General features: G+C 39.0%; 1 protein-coding gene across 11 annotated transcripts in view; it reads right to left on the bottom strand.

Moving 5' to 3' along the window:
- Positions 1–12,925, bottom strand: part of FBXO38 (F-box protein 38) — a 59,138-nt gene extending 46,213 nt beyond the window's left edge. For 3 of the 11 annotated variants that reach the window (XM_063724305.1, XM_063724307.1, XM_063724308.1), the window contains exons 1-4: positions 12,704–12,806; positions 7,797–7,868; positions 6,346–6,419; positions 1,833–2,023 (exon numbers count right to left, since the gene is read on the bottom strand). In XM_063724305.1, coding sequence (XP_063580375.1) covers positions 1,833–1,960 — 128 coding nt within the window. In that variant the 5' untranslated portion in view covers positions 1,961–2,023; positions 6,346–6,419; positions 7,797–7,868; positions 12,704–12,806. Of the gene's footprint in view, positions 1–1,832; positions 2,024–6,345; positions 6,420–7,796; positions 7,869–12,703 lie in introns of all 11 variants that reach the window. The other 8 variants (XM_024247312.3, XM_063724306.1, XM_024247314.3 and 5 more) reach the window with 6 other exon arrangements.
- Between the last annotated feature and the right edge of the window lie 9,333 nt (positions 12,926–22,258).

Genomic DNA, 22,258 nt, shown 5'->3' with positions numbered 1-22,258 from the left:
GCTGCATCCATTATCTCGTCATTTAGCATTAGGTATATCTCCTAAAGCTATCCCTCCCCCCTCCCCCAACCCCACAACAGTCCCCAGAGTGTGATGTTCCCCTTCCTGTGTCCATGTGTTCTCAATGATCAATTCCCATCTATGAGTGAGAATATGCAGTGTTCGGTTTTTTGTTCTTGCGATAGTTTACTGAATTTTGAAGGATTTGTTTAATTCACTGATCCATTTTGAATTTAGCTGTAAGACATGAGATAAAAATGTGCTTTTATTTTTTTCTCCAAATGGTTTGTAGGTTGAGACATCATTGCTGAATAGTCCACCCAGCTTTTCCTCACTGATGTGAATACAACCTTGTCAGAAACTAGATCTCCACATGTATTTGAATGGAGCCTATGTTTGTCTCCTTTACCCAACTGTCCAGCTTTCTTTTCCAAAACATTTTAGAATGTAATTGAACATCTGGTAGTTGCAAGACTCTTTTTCGGAAAATTTTTGGCTATTCTGACAGACTTTTTTCCTGCCAGATGAACATTAATGTCATTTTGTTCTGTAAAAAAAGATCTATCATTTTAATTTGGTCTTCTAATCCCAGACAGAACTCAACTAGCAAAAACTACAATGTGTCACAGAATAACAAACTGCAGGAAATAATGACATACACATTTATATTAGAAAAAAAATACAGTGCCTAGGATCTCCTAAAATAACTGTTATTGCTATTTTAAAACTTCATAATCTGCAAATATTCATTTGTAGAAATTCAAAACATTCCTAAGAACTTTATATATGGAAATTTCTCATAGGTAAACAACCTAAAATAATGGAAAATCCATATGCTTAGAGAAGTTAATTGCAACCATAATTGCAGAAAACAGAAAAACTGAAAACCATCTAGATGTCAGACAAGGGAAATGATAAGTACCATGTTATTTATACATTCCATAGAATAGTAAGCAGTAAAAAAAATAATTATGAAGACCATGTAGCAATATGAAAAAAAGCAGAATAACCATTAACATTTACCAAGCATTTATGCTTTCAGTTTGCTAAGTGTTTCATGCATTATCTCACTGAATCCTAATAATATTACCATTATGTCTATCATTAGTCTAGAGCTAGCAAATAATGGACCCAGGATTCAAACTCAGGTCTCTAATTTCAGAGACAAAGTATGTTAGAATTTGCTTATTTGAATTATATAAATAAGGACAATAATTGAAAGAAGACAGCAGTGGAAACTAGAATGACAGTTTTCCTTTTATAAAAAAACAGTTGTTACAATGAAGTTTGGGTAAAAATATACTTTTTTTAGAAGTCTTTTTGTGTTGTGTTCATAAAACAACTTTAATGTATGCACTGCATTTAGTTATGATGGGTATTATTTCAGAAAACTTTGTTACAATCACTTACATGTATGTTTCTCACTGTGGGTTGTAGTCAGAAAAAGTCAGAAACACTGCCTTATATTGTGCAGTGTAAACACATAGTACTGTTATAATGCAGTAACAAAAGTCAACAAATCTATTAGCCAATAAAAATCCCAAGAAGCCTAGAAATGTTAACAGTCTAGAGAAAGGCTGTCCAACAGAACTATCTGTGACAAAAGAAATATTTTCTGTCTATACTCTGTTGTCCTATACACTGTGTCCACTAGCCACATATGGCTACTAGGCACTTGAAATGTAGCCAGTGCAACTGACGAACTAAATTTTACATTTTTACTTAATTGAAATGTAAATGCTGCATGTAGCTGGTAGCTACATTAGACAGCACTGCCTCAGGGTTTGCTCTTATCCATTCCAGGTAGGTAAGCCAACCAAACACAATCTTACCTAAAAATATGGCAAAGTACTTCATGTGAAAGTTGATTCATATAGTCCTTTGTTTCATCTGCTGTCATTTCTTCTGGAATTTCATTATTCATGATACATGTTTTCACACTTTTTTTTCGTGGCCCCATTGTTGTGCAGTCTCCAGTATCAACGAGAAAATATTCCCTTTTGTTTACTTGAGTTCAAAGTACCTGAAAAGCAAACAGAGAATGAAGTAGACTAAAAAAACACACCCCCTACTAAAACCCAGGTTAAACAATGTTTATTTTCAAACACACACAGGCAGAGGTATCATAATGGTACACATTACATTCAAATTAATAAAAATATTTTCTGAAGATGAGTGGAGAATCAACTTCTGAAGATAATATAAATATGCATTATTTAGAAAGAGCAAAAATCCAGGAATCATGAGTATTGTGCTTTAATTTGTACTGTTGCTTCTTAGCTTATTCACTCAATTTCTCCAAGTATCAATTTCTTCATAGGTAACATGTGATCATTAAATGAGGAATCAAAACCTCTTCCAGCTCCAGGAGTTTGTGGTTCTTTCTAGGACTGCCCCTAACATAGTAGAAAGGAGAAGAGATTCTTGGGTTCTAATCTTGATTCTGCCCCCAAATTATTTCTATAAACTTGCATCAATCTTTAAAATTCTTCATTCTCTCACCTATGAAGTCAGAGATTAGATTAGTCATGGACCCCTTTGTGAATCTGATAAAAACTAGAGAACTCCTAAAAAATAAACACAAGCTTATATACAATTTCAGAGAAAGAATGAAACATCCCTTCTCCCTCTCTTGTGAATATTGAGATGGTATTTCACTTTTGCATCACATGCACATTTTGTTTTTAAAATAAGCTTTAGAGAAGGATGAAAAGAGAAAGAGAGAAAAGAGGGGAGAGAGGAGGAATGGAGAGGGAAAGCAGGGAGAAAATGGGTTGCATGAGCATCCAGATGATTTTCTGTTCTATTGATCGGCATGTGGAGTTAACACCTTGATTGTCAAATTGTTTAGGAATATTTTAATAATGTTGGTCCAGATATAGGGAAGTTTATAGGAAATATTGGTCTCTTCTATATTAATGGCTTTGTAGATGGAGAAGGCACGGGATGACAGCTGAAAAGAGGTGCATTCACATTCATTTAAATATGCCTTGGCACATTTATTTTGAATACCACTTGGGTACTCTGGGCCCATTGTAAACAAATGGCCCCGAGTTAAGTGGAGATACACAATTAAATAACCACGCAAATGAGCTCAGAATTACACACGGAGATAACTGCTACAAAGTCAGTAAACACAGTTCTGAAGCCTCATATAACAAAGGGGCCTGAGTCAGTAATGGTTCTCCTAACAGAAAGACAATTGAGCCCATAACTGAAGGGAGAGCAGGAATTAACACTGCAAAAAGTAGGAAAGAACTCAGTAGGAGAAAGGCACCTGGTGGGCAGAGGGTACTTTAAGTATATGCAGTTCCTGAGGGTTTTTTTTGCCTCAGCAGTAAATGGACACACTACTAGGCTAAGTAAATCTTCATCATTTCTTGTGCCTGTGTGTGTGTGTTCTGGTCTCTTCTTCCCTCACTAAAAGGTTATGTGCTATTTACTTCTTGAGGCTGTCAGCATGCTTGCCTCTCATACCCCAAACACACACAAACACACACACACACACACACACCCACACACACACACACACACACACACACACCCTCTTCTGTTGTTTCTAACCAGTACGGCCTGAGAAACCAGAGAAATCAATGTGTGTGGACTGGTATATGGGCCACGCTACCCTGAATTTGTGACATGTGTCTTAACTTCTCAGAAGCTTACTCCTATGTTGTCCACCACATTTTGGCTAACAAGCCTCCGTAAAAATAAAGTTCATACTCAGAACTGCCCAAGCTAAAAGAAAAGCTATAAATAAACTCACCTGCTTCTGATTAATCACTGCCCACCTTTTCTTGTTTACTGCCCTGCCTCCTCCAAATGAATCTTTCCATCTTATGATAGCTCCTGAAACCTCTAAGGTTACATTGAACATGTAGTCAACAAATCCAATAGCCTCTTTCCAGTGCTTCCCCATCTGACCCATTTGTATTATGGGACACTGCTGACCACTCCTTTGAAACCCTCTCATCCTTTGGCTCCGAAAGTGATATTCGATTCTTGTCGTTCCTCTATGACCAATGCTCAGTCTCCTTTGCTAATTCATCCTTGAGCCCTCTTCTCCCTGGGCAATTGTACTCATTCCCAAGGATTTAGTTATTACAAATATATATACACACACACACACACACACACACACACAGAAAAGCAAAAAAAGAAAAAAATTTCCAACTCTACTTCTTACTTCTCCTGAGCTCTGAACTTTATTTCCTCTGCCTATCAGAAATTTTCACCTCAATAACTTGAACATCCTTCAAAAACACTATGTCCAAAATGAACTCCTTCGTATCACGAACCCTCCCCCTCCCTAAAACAAAGATACACAGATATATACAAATAAAGGCACCTATTTCCCTAATGTGTTTTACTAAATTCCTGAATTGTAAACCTTGAAATCATCCTAAATATATTCTGATTTCTCGTTTCCCACAGACATTTGATGGCCTATTTTTACCAATTTTATCTCATACAGTTCTTACATCCATTCCCATTACCTTTTGGGACTCCATTAACATTCACGTGCACTACTGAAATGGCTTCCTAAATGATACCCATCACTGTATCCTCAGGGTCGAGGAAAAGCTTAGCAGACACTATGCCTGCTGTAAGTAATTTATTGAATAAATGCTTACCATGCTATACTCTACACTGAAGCCAGTTATCTTTTTAAAACAGTCCCCTGATTTATAGTGTTAAGTGAAAAAAGCAAAACACAGACTACATCTAAAGTATGATTCTAACAACAACATAATTTTAAAAATTAAAAAGATTACCCCCTAAAACTTTTTTTAAAAAGTATGATAAAAAAGACAAATATACTGTGTTTGCATACAACATTTTATGAAAGATGACAACAAAATATTAACTGGTAACCTTTGAGGAGTGATAACAGGTTTAGGAAAGCAGAAAAAAACTTTTACTTTTCACTTCATATTATTCTCCATCATTTGAAAATTTCAGATTGTTTTTAAGAAGTACAATATACATGGCCAAGCAAAACAAAACAATCGGCCTACAAGGAATCCTGGTTCAGAGGATAAAATATTTCCAATCTAATCTCAAAACACCAGATGTTCCAATCTTATCTTCTTCCAATCCTTACCACTTGCTCTCAGTATACTCATTCTAGCAGACCAGTATCTTCTTAGTTCCCCCAAATAACCATTGGTGTTTCATTCCTAATATGCTTTTAACTCTGACTGGAAATGTCCTTCTTTTCCCTACTTTGCCTAGAAAACTGCCTGTAAAAATCTAGCTTAAATGTAAGTCCTCTGTAAAAGCTTCCCCTACTGACTCCTTCATTTGAGCTCCCTGCGGGACTTAACATATGCTTCCACAGCAGTTTGTGTAGTGATTTATTCGTCATGTTTCTGCTAAAAAATCTTGCCTCTAGGTGATAACAAGTCCTTGCTCACAATATATCCTCAAATACCTAATGTATGAATATCCACCAGTCTTTCCATTATTCTATATACATCCAGTAGCTTCAAGGCTGCTGCTAAAAACCATTTCATGCTCTTATGAGACGTTTGCTACCACAGCATTCAATGATCTCAGCAACAAACTTATAGCCCAGACAATAATGCAATCAGATTTTACTGCAGTGACACACCTAACAGCTACTCTGTAGAATGTAAAATCCTCAACAGGACGATTAACCAGCAAAGACTAATCCACCCACAAATTACCCAGATGCTCAGACCAATCCACCAGTTGTTATATTTTAGCACATGTTCAGCTTTAAGAAGCTTGACAATCCTTCATGGAGATGATGCTCTTGATTCTTTATTCCTTTAACAAAAAGCTTTTTTTAATCCCTTCTTCCTCCTTTTTCTTCCTCAAATTCACACCACCTAATAACATCTTCCTCTACTGATTCCACCTTTGATTGTTCCTTAGGATTTTGCAATGTAGTACTTTTGTGTGAATTAGATTTAGTTGCCCTAGTGCACAAACTATACGTAAATTTTTAGACTAAATACCCTGCACCTTAAATATCATTGAGTTTATAAAACTCCACTTATTGAGAGTTAACAAATATTTACCCACAGAAATGATGTTATACAATATTATACTGAGGTTAGATCTCCAGGAAGCTGACAAAAACCTTCTTAACCTACAATATCCTTTAACACTAACTAGCAAAAAGCCTAAATTTTAAATTGGCAGGACTGACAAAACTTTAGGTAAAACTATTCCTATTTCTTACATCATGGCTAGAATTGAAGACTTGGGTCTTTTAGTTCTTACTTGGCAGGTGGAATAGTGAGGACCCTGCCCTAAGCCTATCGTGCGGAAGGAACTTGTGGAGATGAACACTAGGGTAAAAGAAAAGATCTCTACCTTATATATAGGAGGTTGACAGGACTTATAGCCCGGAGAAATCTACCAGCCTTCTCAAGTCCAAGTAGATGTCTCTGAAAATGTTCAGGAGATAAAAAGCTTCCTCAGTCAAAAAATATTTTATTTTCCCCCACCCTTACTCAGTCTTGATAAAGGACAACAAAGTTGCTTCAGCTAAAGTTGGCTTCATCTTCATTTAAGTGAAATAGCCAGCTGGGCTATGCTGAGTATTTCATCTCAGGTACTGATGAATAGGGACCTGGTTTCCCTATATGAGAAAGAAAACTTGAAATTCACACACCACAAGTCCCAAGTAAGTGGTGACGGTATCTTTTTTTTTTTTTTTTTTTTTTTTTTAAGACAGAGTCTCACTGTGTTGCCCAGGCTGGAGTGCAATGGCGCGATCTTGGCTCACTGCAACTTCTGCCTCCTGGGTTGAATAAATTCTCCCATCTCAGCCTCCCTAGTAACTGAGACTACAGGCGTATGCCACCACCCCCAGCTAATTTTCGTATTTTTAGTAGAGATGGCGTTTCACCATGTTGGCCAGACTGCTATCAAACTCCTGACCTCAAGTGACCCACCTGTCTCAGCCTCCCAAAGTGCTGGGATTACAGGCGTGAGCCACCACGCCCGGCCGGTATCCCTTTTTAATGTGCACCCTTTCTCTTATTTGCTTTTCTTTTTAGTTGGAAGAAGAACCAAAGCAAGTGAGGAGAAAATTGCCATCACTAGCCTTGTGTTTTTTTCTCACTCCTACCTCCAAAATACCACTTGCCACTAAATACCCTGCCTTCAATTCACTTGAGAAACTCAATAATGCAGAGAAGGTACAAAGCAGTAGCAGGTTAAAAAAGAAAGAGTAAAGGAGGGGAAAGTTCAGTTATTGGCATTAGAGAAAGATGAGTTGGAGGAAGTCTTGCCGAGAAGTCATGGAGCATGAGGGACAGGTGAATACAGGTATACCTTAATTGTGATTCACTTTACTGTGCTTCAAAGATAATGTGTCTTTCACAAATTGAAGGTTTGTGGCAACACTGCGTCAAGCAGTTTATTGGTGCCCTTTTTCCAGCAGCACGTGCTCACTTCATGTCTGTGTGTCACATTTTGGTAATTCTCACAATATTTCATATCCTTTCATTATTATTATATGTGTTACGGTGATCTATGATCAGTGATTTTTGATGTTACTAATTTAATTGTTTTGGAGGTACCACAAACCATGCTATATAAGATGGCAAATTTGATTGATAAATATGGTGTCGTTCTAACTGCTCCACTGGCTAGCTGTTCTTCCTATCTCTGTCCCTCTCCTTAGGCCTCCCTATTTCCTGAGACACAACGATATTTAAATTAGACCAATTAAGAACTCTACAATGGCCTCTAAGTGTTCAAGTGAAAGGAAGAGTTGAGCATCTCTCACTTTAAATCAAAACCAAGAAATGACTAACCTTAGTAAGGAAGTCATGTCGAAAGCCAAGACAGACCAAAAGCTAGGCTTCTTGTGCCAAACATCAGCTAAGCTGTGAACACAAAGAAAAAGTTCTTGAGAAAATTGTTACTCCAGTGAATAAACAAATGATAAGAAAGCAAGACAGCCTATTGCTGATATACACAAAGTTTGAGTTTTATGGACAGAAGTTCAAACCAGCCACATTCCCTAAGCCAAAGCCTAATCCAGAGCAAGGCCCTAAGTCTCTGCAATTCTATGAAGGCCGAGAGAGGTGAGGAAGTTTTAGAAGAAAAGTTGAAAGCTAGCAGAGGGTGGTTCATGAGTTTATGGAAAGACGTTGCCTTCATAGCGGAAAAGCACAAGGTGAAGCAGCAAATGTTGATGGAGAAGCTGCAAAAAGTTATCCAAAAGATCTAACTTAGATAACGGCTGAAAGTAGCTACACTACACAACAGATTTTCAGTATGTACAGCCTTCCATTGGAATAATATTCCATATCAGATTTTCACTGCTAGGGAGAAGTAAATGCCTAGCTTCAAAGGGCAGGCTGATTATCTTGTTAGAGAATGCAGCTGGTGACATGAAGTTGAAGCCAATGCTCACTAACCATTCCGAAAATCCTAGAGCCCTTCAGAATGATGCTAAATCTACTCTGCCTGTGCTCGATAAAAGGAACAACATAGCCTGAATGACAGCACATCTGTTTACAGCATAGTATACTAAATACTTTAAGACTTCTACTAAGATCTACTGCTCAGAAAAGTATCCTTTCAAAATATTACTGTTCATTGGCAATGGACCTAGTCATTCAAGAGGTCCATTAGATATACAAGGAGATTAATATTGTTTCCATGCCTGCTAACACAATATCCATTCTGCAGCTAATAGATCAAGTAGATCAAGAACTTTCAACTTTCAAATCATATTATTTAAGAAACAAATTTCCTGGCTGGAGGCGGTGGCTCACACCTGTAATCCCAGCACTTTGGGAGGCAGAGGCAGGTGGATCACAAGGTCAGGAGCTCGAGACCAGTCTGGCCAACATAGTGAAACCCCATCTCTACTGAAAATACAAAAATTAGCTGAGTGTGGTGGCATGTGCCTGTAATCCCAGCCACCTGGGAGGCTGAGGCAAGAGAATTGCTTGAACCAGGGTGTCAGAGGTTGCAGTGAGCCAAGATCGTACCACTGCACTTGCACTTGAGCCTGGTAACAGAGCTAGACTCCGTCTCAAAAAAAAAGAAAGAAATTTCCTAAGGCTATAGCTGCCATAGACTGTGATTCCTCTGATGGATATGGGCAAACTAAATTCAAAACCTTCTGGAAGTGATACACATTCTAGAAGCTGTTAAGAACGTCTGTGATTCATGGGAGGAGGTCAAAATATCAACATTAACAAGAGTTTGGAATCCAGTCCTCATGGATGACTGAGGGATTCAAGACTTCTGTGGTTATAGGAGGAGCAGGATTGAAATAATAAACAACAAAAGACTTCAGCGGAGGAAGTCGCTGCAGATGTGGAGGAAATAGCAAGAGAACTACAATCGGATGTAGAGCCTGAAGATGTGACTGAATTGCTGCAATCTCATGATAAAACTTGAACAGATGAGAAGTTGCTTCTTACAGATGAACAAAGAAAGTGGTTTGTTGAGATGAAATCTACTTCTGGTGAAGATGCTGTGAACATTATTGAAATGACAACAAAGGATTTAGAATACTACATAAACTCAGTTGATACAGCAGCACCAGGGTTTGAGAGAACTGAATCTAATTTTGAAAGTTCTACTGTGAGTAAAATGCTATCATACATCGCATGTTACAACAAAATATTTCCTAAAAGGAAGAGCCAATCAATGAGGCAAACTTCACTGTTGTCCTAAGAAACTGCCAAGCCACCCCAATGTTCAGCAACCACCACCCTGATCAGTCAGCAGCCATCAAGACAGAGACAAGATCTTCCATTAACAAAAATATTATGACTCACTGAAGGCTCAGATTAATTGTTAGCATTTTTTTTAAATTAAGTACTTTAAAATTATGGCATATACATTATTTTAGATATAATGCTGTTGCACATTTAACAGATTATACTACATTGTAAAATATAACTTCTATATACACAGGGAAACCAAAAACTTTGTGACTTGCTTTATTGCAGTAGTCTGGAACCAAACCTACAGTATCTCTGAGCTATGCCTGAATAAATAAGGAGGAGAGTGTTATATATAAAGACTATACTTTGCGGTACCAGGTGTTACCTACAGGCTTAGCAACTTCTAGATCCTCAGACTCTGAACCTTAAGGAAATGTCAGAAATGACAGAATCCCAGAATCCCAGAATGTTACAAGTTGAAGAGGACCTGAGAGACTACCTAATCACACAGTTCTCAATTTTTTGTGGGTCACAAACCCATCTGAGAATACGATGAAAATGGCACATCCGTTTTCCAGACTCATGCAAGCAGAAATACATACAACACGATTTCAGGGGGTTCATATTCACAGACATCGAAGCTCATCTAGTGATCCCGAATTTTTAAGATGAACAAACAGAACCAGAGAGGACAAGGTGACAAGTCATTTGCCCAAGATTAAATAGTGTCAAGGTTCAGGCTGGGATACATACTTCCCAGGTTACAGTAAACATTCTATCATCAAGTCAGTCCTCTGCCACCGTGGCTGTCTTCCTGCATTCCAGAGCAATGCCCTAGTGCTTGGAGAAAGGCTTCTAGATGCTCTGATAGAACTGCATCTGACCACACCCTACCTTCACCAATTAGGGTTTATGGTCCATTTAATTTAGGCTCCCACGCAGTGGTCTATGGCCACCTTAGGTATATTACAGTCACTCTGTGGCTGCCTGCTTAGCTGACCTTTGCCACAGGAAGCATTACTTTTGTCTTGGTGTTGCAAGCACATTGTTAAACCAGAGTTGTTTCCAAAAAGTGTTCTCCTCCTATCTTGTCAATTCAAATCTCCTTCCCATCCCAAACTCAAATTACTTTTCTTTACCCTCATGAAAAATACCCCCTCTCACTTAAACTTCCCTATATTCTCAATGATCCTATCGGGTCAAGGGCTTCCCTGCCCTTCAAGTTTCTCATGCCTTTCTTTAGTTTCTATTGGTTTCAGCTTGCTCATATCAAAGTAATCTTGCATATCACTTAATTTGACCTCACAGACCTTAATTGACATCATAGACTATCTTGTGTATCTACTGACCAGGACAGCCTCTCTTGTCTAAAGAAATACCACACCACATAAACCAAACTGCTCAGATAAAAACCACACACAAGCAAAACAAAACAAAACAACCCCCCCACCGCCCCCCAACAGGATTATGGTGCTGAAAAAGGCCTAGGAATCATCCAGCTCAATCCTTCGTTTTACAGATAAGGAAAGTGAGGCCTGGAGATGTTAGATGGCTTGTCCAAAGTCACAGAGGCAGGATGTACCAGTGTGAAGCAGGGATCCAGGTCTTCAACTCCTTTTTAATTTTATTTCACTATACCACCTTATTTCATTTTAGTATACCATCAATTTTACTTCACTATATCACCCTATCTTACTGGAATCTAATTGTCCCTTTTTCTCCTCTGCTATGCATTAGTATCTGTTTGACTAAATATAAAGTGTGTACCTCTGGGCACACAGCCATTTAAACAAAGAGGCACACAAAACTCTACATTCTTTACCCAAGGAGGACATCAGAATTACAGCATCACACATTTTAAAGAGGGGAAAGAAGGCTTACAGATAATCTAAAATGTTAATTCTCAGAATGAAAGTTAAAAATTACAAGCGGATTTTTTCCAGTCTATGCCTATGTAATACATACCCTCCAGACTGGACCTCCTCCCTCCCTGAGAAAATCATGGCTTTATAGAACTATTATTTTATCCTTCACTTGTGCTGGGGGAATGGGAAAGGGGATTAAAAACCAGTGACCTAATCCAACGTCTTCCTTCGGCTGATAAAAAAATCTCAAGTTCAGAGAGACGAAGGGATTTGGCCAAAGTAAACCATCAAGTTAACAGCAACTTTGGAACAAAAGTCAGGGTCTCCTGTTTTTCACTTTGTAGTGATTTATACTGCTGGTTTAGGTGTATAAAACAAAGTTTTCTGGACAGAGCTTCTCATTGCACAGGAACCTTCCTAAGTGCCCAGTTGCCCTTGGCCAGCTTGGTGTCTGCAAAGAAACACGGTAGACATCTCTTAGTCAAATTCTGGGTGTGCAGAGTGCAGGGAGAACATGTTTTTCAGTTCTGTAAAGGCTCCATGAAAAGGGAGTTAAGAATCTGATTTCCACAGCTAGGGCACGGACATCAAAGGCATCCAACACAGATAAGCAAACTGCAGCACAGAAAGGCTAATGGACCTAGACAAGGTCACACAGTGTGTAGGTGGAAGGGGTAAAACTAGAATTCAGGGCTCCTGATACTCAGGCGTGGCAGCCAAACATGTGTGCACTGCTTCCTGCTCAGGGACATCCCCTCAGTACGCTGAACACAGACCTCCTTCATTTTACTGGCCGAAAGACAGACTTAACATTAAAATCATGAAATTCGTGACGCCCCGGGTGGGAGAAAGTCACAGAAGCTGTCCAGTCCAACACCCTCACCCATTTCATTCAGGAAACTGGGGCCCAGAGAGGGTTCTTTATGCTGGATTTTGGGGCCAGGTTCAGACAAGCAGGCAAACCCCGCAAGCATGGCCTAGAAGGCCAGGAACTACAAATTCAGCCCCTGATCTCTCAGGGAGCTCTAGGCCCGAAGGGGGCCAGAGGCCGAGCTTAAGCGGTCGGAAGTTCCAGAACCCCCATCCAGCTACCTCAGCCCTGCCGCACGCACTCCGGGCTTTGCCACCCCGCTCCCAGTCCCCAGGCCCACTCAGCCGCCGCCTCACCTACGCCGACCCTCCGCCTGTTATTGTGGTTGAGAGGGAGGGACGCTACAGACACTTCCCCGGCCCCCACCGCTGAAGCACTTCCGCTTCCGCCGCCGCTCGCATATTTCCGGAGTGTCGTCATCCGGGGCCGGAGCCTCAAACCCGTGTCCATATTGTGTGTGTGAAGAAGCATCGAAGCGCGGCAGCCATGTTCAGCGTGGCATTTCGGAAGGCTTGTCGGGGGTGGAGAGCGGGGGCGGGTTGCTGGTCTTTCACGTGACACTAAAGCGCCATGCCGGAAGCACTGAGTCTGATGCGCCGGAACCAGTCTCCAACGTGTGGTTTGGTCTTGATTTCCAGTGGTACCCTGGGGTCTTGGATAAGCCTCTGGACCTCGCCTTTGTCATTTGCGAAGTGGATAGGTTCCAATAGAGATTTTCCCAGAATCATTCAACTAAAAATAGAGAACTTTTTTTTTTGAGAGGAAGGACGGGGGCGCAGTTAAAGATGTTAATGTTAAGTCATCCCTTCTGTGATTTCGGGACATTGTCTTTGCACGTAAGTAATAGTATTTTACAGTCCAAAGGAATTTCACATGAGTGTCATTAAAAACTCTACACGACTCTGACATGTAGGCAAGGATCAACTTAATCACCTTTTCTGTTGTTTGATGGATAAGGAATTGTCTTCAGAGAGTGTAATTGACTTGCACAATGTCGCACAGATGGACTGAAATTCAGATTTTTACCTTTTACATCCTGTGTTCTTGCCCTGATATACATGTAATTAATATGGGCTAAAATCCCTAGATTTAAATAGATACAAATACTTCTTAGGAAAGTTAGTGTGCATTAAAGCCATGTAAGACACGATTTGACAAGATGTAGCATTGACTAGGCTATTCTGCTGGAGAAGAAAAAGCTGAAGAAGGCTTGGGAATCCCATTTCTTCTTATTCTTTTCTTGATTGGTAGCAGACCTACTGGTTTTTCCCCTCTTTCCCCAATATGGTTCGGCACCTTAGGTTTCAGCTTGTCTTAGGCAGTCACAGTTTTAGCTATCCCATTCCATATGTCAAACCATATATCTGTGTTTTTATTTGGAGCTCTGGTAGGACAAACAAAACAAAACCTCATCATATTCATGTACTATACATTGTAATCTCAGCTTTCATGTTACATTCTTCCTGTAATTGAAGACAAAAATTTTTATGCTATTTGCTTCTGTCGGTTTCTTCATATTCAGACTTTAATAAAGGAAACAGACTTTGGCTTTTTCTGTTTCCTAGATTATTCTGAAGAATAAATAGGAATTACGAAAGTTTCTAGTGCAGTGCATGGCATATTCAGAAGGCATTCAGTAAGATTTATTTAAGCACAATTGGCCTGAATTTTTAATTCAATGGAATATGTTTTTCATTTTATTAGCATTCCTCCTTTTGTAAAAAGCACTGTAGTGGGACCTGAAATGAATACTCATGAGTAAGAAAGGTTTCCTACCTCAAGTTTAGAAACGACCTACCACAAATCATTGTAATAAATGTTAAAGATATTTTCTCACTGCTATGAGTGTTATATATAATAAGATATCAAAACTAGTTTTAACATTTTCAGGTAGAGCATGTTATATGTATCCCTTCATCTCTAGGATTTATTTGTACTTTGATGTTACAGGTTTTCATTAAAAAGGTCCTGAGTTAGTGTTTCTCCTATACAGTGGCATCATCATGGGGTCCCTGAGCGCTGCGGGAAAGTTTGCCCTACAGTGAATGACCTTAAACTGCTGTGTTGTTTTAATTTTCAATCCCCACTTTTTAATTAAATTCTAAAATATCTCTTTTCATTCTTCCATGAGTTCTAGTATCAGCCCGTGTTCTTCCTTGAAATTCCTTAGGTACCTAAACAACAGATAATCCCTTTGTTAAAATGATGACTAATACCCAAGAGAAGTTTTGGTCAGGGATAGTGGTTGGAGTTTGCTCAGGACCGGTTCATATGGCTATGGAGCTTGTTCAGTGCACAACTGCAGAAGGTGCTATGCATATCAAGGCTATTCTTACTACACTTAGACTTGGGGTATATGGCAGAACTCCACTATGAATTCAAATAGAGGATTTTTTTTGAAGGTAAAAAGGAAAAAAAAAACTGTTGTAGCTGTTTTGACTGAGAAGTTGTGTATTTAGTAGTCAGCAATGCAGGCTTTAGAACTAGAAAGACTTGGTTAACTGTGAGTTCCTCTGCTTACTGGCAGAGAGACAATGGGCAATCACTTCAGCTCTAAGGTTCAGGTTTCTTTAAAATAGACATTATGGTACCTACGTTAACAAGTCACTCCAGAATTTAGTGGCTAAAAATTTTATCTGCCCTGATTCTGTAGGGTAACTGGGTTAGGCTGGGCTGTCCTAGCTTGCAGTCTCTGGCATTTACAGTCAGATGTCAAAGTGGGGCTGTAGTTAATGTCAGCCTCTAATAGATGTTATATTGATGACAGTTGAGGCTGGCCGATCTCTAGATGCTCAGTTGGAGCTATTTATCAGAGTGCCTACACTTGGGCTTTCCCTCTGATTTGGGTTTCTTATACCGTGGTGTTTGGGTTTTCACAGGGAGCACTTGGAGGTAGAATGGGAAAAAAGGGAGCTGTTCCAAGCAAAACAGAAGGAAGCTACAAAACTTCATATAATCTAGCCTCTGCATCCCAGGAGTGACTTCCATCACATCATGTTGGGTCAAAAAAGCCACTAAGCCAGCCCAGATTCAAGAGAAGAATAAGAGTCCACCTCTTAATTGAAGATGTGGTGAAGACTTTGTGGCCATCTGTAATTTACCACACTACCTCATTGTTTTTAATTTTTAGATTTCTGGATGTATGTATATTAGCACAAGGCATCAAAAAGTAAGGCTTGTAGTCCCACCAGCCCAGTCTTGCATTTGTGCATGAATAATCTCATACATTATTTTTTAAGAAAAATTGTGGTAAAATATATATATTTGTCATTTTAACCACTTTAAGTATGCAGTTCAGTGGAATTATGCACATTCACATTATTGTGCAAAGACCACCACCGCCCATCATCATAACTTTTCTATCTTCCCAAACTGAAACTCTTTAAACAACAGTTCCCTATGCTCTCCTCCCCCCAGTCCCTGGCAACCACCGTTCTACTTTTTGACTCTATGATTTTGACCACTCTAGGTACTCATATAAGTGGAATCATAACAATATCTGTCATTTTATGTCTGAATTTTTTCACTTAGCATAATATCTTCAAGGTTCATCCATGTTGTAGCATGTATTTAGAATTTAATTCCTTTTTAAGTCTGAATAATATTCCACTGCATATATATTTCACATTTTATCAATTCATTCTTTATGTTATTTATTTGTTGTTTATTTTTCATTGTGATTAAAAACACGTAACATAAAATTTACCATTTTAATTATGTATTTCCATCATTTTTAGTTTTTAGTTAATGCATAATAATTGTACATATTCATGGGATACAGAGTGATATTTCAATACATGTATACAATCTATAATGATCAAAGCAGGCTGATTAGCATATCCATTCACCGCAAACATTTATCATTTCTTTGTGTTGCAAACCTTCAAAATCCTCTCTTTTAGCTTCTTGAAAATATACAATAAACTATCGTTAACTATATTCACCCTACCATTAACAGATGAATGAATAAAGAAAATGTGGAACATATACACAAAATATGTATACAAAAGGATGAAATCCTGTCATTGGAGGCAATATGGATGAACCTGGAAGACATTATGTTAAGTGAAATAACTCAGGCACAGAAAGATAAACACTGTATGTTTTCACTCATATGTGGGAGCTAAAAAAATTTTTGAGCCCATTTTTAAGTGTACAGTTCAGTAGTATCAACCATATTCACGTTGTTCAGCAGATCTCTAGAACTTTTTCATTGCGAAACTGATACTCTATATCCATTGAACAAGAGCTCTCCATTTTCTCCTACCCTAGCTCTGGAAACCACAGTTTTACATCCTGTTTCTGAGTTTGACTACATTAAATACCTCATAGAAGTAGCTTCATACACTTTATCTTTTTGTGACTGACGTATTTCACTTAGTATGAAGTCCTCAAGGTTTTAAGGCTGAATAATATTCCATTGCCTGTATATATCACATTATCTATTCATCCATCAATGGGCATTTGGGTTGCTTCCACATTTTGGTTATTATGAATAATGCTGGAATAAACATGAGAGTGAAAATATCTTATTGAGATCTTGTTTTCATCTTTTGGCATATATATGCAGAAGTGGGATTGTTGAATCATAGGATAATTCTATTTTTAATTTTTTGAGGAGCCACCATACTCTTCCATAGCAGTTACACTGTTTTACATTCTCACCAACAGTGTACAAAGGTTCCAACTTCTCCACATCCTCACCCTCATTTGTTTCTTGTGAGGTAATGTTTGTAATCCAGATAGAACAGTGCTTGGCAGGCAGCAAACACTCTATAAATGTTAGCTGTTATTATTTGATTGTTCAGAGACCTCTTTTCCTTCCTGCTTCTCAGCTATTTCTAGATAGTTGAAGTTATAAGGGCTGAATTCTTAGCATATGATATTTCTGAAGTTTACTTTCAAAGTGCCCTAATTTTTCCCAAGTTACATAAGAAAATTCTGTGAAAGGATGTTGTATGTAGGTGTATACATAGAGAATTGCAATTTCAAAACCAACACATGGTAGATTAAGAAAAAACAAAAACAAAAGCCTGCATTGAAGACTTACACTTTCATAAGCGTGAACTCTGAGTGACCATTAAGCAATATTAAATATTAAGGACACTGCAGTTCATTTTTAATTTGTACTATACTGCACAAGATCATGTTTATGTGACAAGGAAGTGAAAAGGTTAAGAGTGAAACAGGAAATTCAACAAGCTTATTTTTAAAAAATTACCCTTCAGTGTTATGGTTTGAATGTGTTCCCCAAAGTTCATGTGTTGTAAACTCATATGGTTGGGGTCTGTGTCCCCACCAAAATCTCATGTCGAATTGTAATTCTCAGTGTTGGAGGAGGGGCATGGTGGGAGGTGATTGGATCATGGGGGCAGACTTCCCGCTTTCTGTTCTTATGAAAGTGAGTGAGTTCTTATGCGATTTGGTTGTTTGAAAGCATGTATCACTTCCTCCTTCGCTTGCTCTCTCCTGCAGGCCATGTGAAGATGTGCTTGCTTCCCTGTCACCTTCCACCATGATTGTAAGTTTCCTGAGGCCTCCCAGGAAGCAGAAGCCTGTACAGCCCACAGAACCATGACCTGATGAAATCTCTTTTCTTTATAAATTACCCAGTCTCAGGTATGTCTTTATGGCAGTGTGAGAATGAACTAATACGGAAACTTAATGTCTAATGCAATCGTGTTGAGAGGTGGAACTTTTAAAAGATGATTAGGTCATGAGAGCCCTCCCTCATGTATAGATCAATGCTGTTACCAGAGGAGTAGGTTCCTGATAAAAGAAGGAGTTTGCAGTTTGGCCCTTTCTCTCTCACTTGCTCTCGTTCTCACGCTCTCTCTCACGTGCACACTCTCTCTCTCTTTCTCGCTCTCTTGCCCATCTACCTTCTGCTGTGGGATGACACAACAAGAAGGCAGTCTCTAGATGCAGGTCCCTTGACCTTGGACTTCCCGGACTCAAGAACTATAAGAAATAAATCTCTGTTCTTTATAAATTACCCAGTCTCAGGTATTCTGTTATAGCAGCAGAAAACAGACTAAGACTAATCTAATCATATTTTCTCCATCACTACTTCTAGTTCAGATGTTTTAGTTTGATTACCAGAGGAATGACAGCAAAGATGTTAGGAAAGAAAGTACACTGAAATGCCAAAAATTCTAAATTCCATCATTTCTTCAGGCAGCCAACATTTATTAAACGTCTGTTTGAGACCTGGGAATATGTTAGGCACCAGGGCTGCAGAGATGACTAGGAAACAGTCTCTACTCTCAAGTTAGTGGGGAGACACGATCTGTAAAGAACACTTTAGCAAAATTTAGGAAATTCTGTCACAGTGGAATACCAGGATGCCGAAGTAGCACAGAGGAGAGGCATAATATAATGAAATTTGTAGAGTAAGGTAGTGCAATGGTGTTTGCCAGAGACTGGAGGGAAGGGGAAATGGGGAGGTATTAGTCACAAGGTACAAACTTGGTTATACAAGATTAGAGATCTAACAACACTGTAGAGTTGCTTCCCCTCATATACCTGATGACTCTCCAGCCCTAGGTGAGTGAACAGTGTGCTCCCCTGTAGGCAGAAGATGGATCAACCTTATTCAGCTCTTGCAAGGAAAGAAAAGGAAGATGCTGGTGAGCTGGGCCCATCTAGGTGAGTATAATACTGGGACAGAAACTGATGGTCCTTGTGTTCCACAAGTAACTGGGAGAAAACAGTTGTGCTTCTTATGTAAGTTGGTTATATTTTGAGCCTCACATGGTTCATTCATTCATTCAGCAAGTATTTTCTGAGTGCTTGCTCTAGGGCCAGACACTGTTAGGTACAATAAAACAATTGTGATGAGAAGTAGATATGTTTCTACCTGCAGTTCAGTTTGGTTGAGGAGTTTGGGGACAGAAATCAAATAACCATACTGATAGACCAATTTTTCAAAAATAAACAGATGGGGATAGATACATAGTTAAGTTGTGTCCAGTAAAGGAATTAATGAATAAATGGATAAATATAATACACTCAATTTTTCCTATTAAGCATTTCAGTGGTTTAATAAACCAAACCTTCCTAAATATTTAAATAAAACTCATAACTCTATTAAACATACACATATGGCAAATGACGACTTCTCAAACAGCCAATAATCTTTAGTCTTAATAAAATTCTCATCTCTTCAACTTAATATTCTAAGTTTAAGCCAATACTTGATTAAAAGTTTAAAATTTCAATCATAAGACTCATCTATCTAATTCCTTAACACGCTGCAGTTTTTGAAAATAGGATATTTTACATATTAATTATTCATTTACTGTTTCTTAGTGCCAGATAATAATAATAGATATGATTTAATCCTCATTTCTTTGCTTAAATTTGACCTTTTGGCATAGACATTGTAAGAAAACCTTCTATTTCCCTTATCTGGGGACCGCAGTTGCATACTGATTGCGGGCAATGTTTGGCTGTGCTCCAGGATTCTCTTCTTCCCATTCCCAACCCCACCCCACCCCCTTTTTTTTCTAATCATGAGCTGTAAGGACATGAGCCTGGAGTGGCTGCAGCCATTTTTCTTATCTGGTAGATAGAGTTTGTATGGGAGATGATGAAACCAGCATTTAATAAAATCCAGAGACAAGCAGAGGGCAGAGATGGAGACTGAGACTTCTGACAATACCTGAGTCCATGGATAAAGCTGTGCCTGAATTACGACCCACCCTGAATCCTCCTAATTGCATGAGCCTACACGTTTCTTGCTTGACCTAAGCTGTTTCATTTAGATTTTCATCGCTCTTAACTGAAAGTATCCTGACATATTTCATAGGCCGTGTTAGCCATTGTCCTCCTCCAGTACTCCAAACCTTCAGGAAACATTTGTTACCCTAAATAGCCTTTAAAGTGCTTGAGGAATGAAGGAAGATAGCGGGTGTGCAGTGGCTGTGGAGTCATGTGCACCAAAGTGGTGGGGAGTGAGGCAGCAGCATCCAAAGATGAAATGAGGTGCCCATGGAGAACTTTGCAAAATTAGAGATACAGAGTAAGTAGTTACCATAAGGACACAGAGGTCCTGGGATCCTCTGCAATCAGGAGGACACCAGACTTCCTGTGATTTGTGGAATGGAAGGTCAAGTCATGTCATTTGGATATGAAAGTGTGGGCACCAGAGGTCTAAGATCTCTAGGTGACATTTTCATGCTTTCTACCAAGATAAAAAGTTTCTGATCCTGGCAGTATCAAAACTTATTATAGCAAAAACAGGCAAAACAGTTTACTGCAATAAGGACAGCAATATAGCAAGGGATTGAGCTTGGGCCAGGCCTGAGAACAATCTTAGACTCAAAGATAGCATATAGAAAGTATAGTGTTGAAGCATCTGTTGTTTGCTTGACCTGCATTTATTTCTCCTTTGGCAATAGTTCTTCAATATTCCTTTGGGGAACAATTCTTTATCATCTTCTAGTTCATACAGTAAGGCCAACTTACTTCTGGCTCCTGTAGGACCTTGTAATTTGGTCCATTTCAATGAGAATTAAGCATGCTTGTAGCTATGACTGGTTCAGGAATAAGCCTTTTATTCCAACTAGTGTAATAAAACTCAAACCTTTTGTTAGAAGACTTCTTGGAAAAGGAAAGCTCTCTTCCACTGACGACATTGTAACTCTAAGTTGCCAGGGTCTACCACTGCGGATAGAGGTGGTGTGGGGTGGGGAAAGCCTGCCTATGAGTAAAAACCACACTGGAGAAAGTATGGATGGATCCAAGAGCTGGAGAAAGAAATTTCCAGCAGAAGTTTTGGAGACCCTGAATCCAGCTGTTACTAAATTCAGATTCACCTGAAGTTGTCAGGCAGAAGAGCCATAAAATCTCCTGTTCCCCTCTTACCCCTATTCCCTGCTTTTTTTTTTTTTTTTCTTGTGAAATCTGGGGAGCCTGATCATTACTGGAGGTGGTTGATAGTAGGCAGAGGATGTTACTCTTCCAAAGTTCAATGTACTGCATGTGGTTTGCCCACTAGAGGGTGCAGCTCACTTTGCATTAGCAGCAAGGAATGTTCAGAGAGGTAATGCTGGGAGGCATTTACTGTCAGAGATCTGTTGAAATGTTGCAAGGTCTCAGCCACAGGGCTCACATTCCTGAAAGGGGCCCTGTCTCAGAAGGACTTGGAGAGTGGTCAGATGACCAAGGCCTGACTACAGGCATAGCAAATAGAGGAGGATGAAGGACTTCATCTTAACCATGAAGCTATTTTTGTCTTAAAAAGAAAAAGCCATAAGAAAGAATGAGATCTTGACATTTGTAACAACATGGATGGAACTCAAGGTCATTATGTTAGGTGGAATACACCAGGCACAGAAAGACAAATTATGCACATTCTCACTCATTTGTGGTAGCTAACAATTAAAACAATTGAACTCATGGAGATAGAGAGTAGAATAATGTTTACCAGAGGTTGGGAAGAGTAGTTGGGGCAGGGAAGGGGGGATGGTTAATGGGTACAAAAATATAATTAGATAGCGTGAGTAAGCTCTAGTATTGATAGCACAGCAGAGTGACTACAGTCAACAATAATTTATTGTACATCTAAAAATAACCACATAATTGGGTTGTTTGTAACACAAAGAAAGGATAAATGCTTGAGGTGATGGATATCCCATTTACCCCGATGTTATTATTATGCATTGTATGCCTGTATCAAAATGTCTAATGTACCTCATAAATATATATACTCACTCACTATGTACCCACAAAAAAATAGGACATTTTTTAAAAGGTTATGTGCAGGAATAGCAAATAAGTTTTATATTCCATATCAAATCTGATGACAAGGCATGCCTGGATTACTATGTTGATAAACATTTTGAGGC

This window comes from Pongo abelii, chromosome 4 (assembly GCF_028885655.2).
Source record: "Pongo abelii isolate AG06213 chromosome 4, NHGRI_mPonAbe1-v2.0_pri, whole genome shotgun sequence".
NCBI classification, from domain to species: Eukaryota; Metazoa; Chordata; class Mammalia; order Primates; family Hominidae; genus Pongo; species Pongo abelii.
The sequence above is the reverse complement of the archived record's forward strand: the minus strand, read 5'-3'. Positions and strand labels throughout refer to the sequence as shown.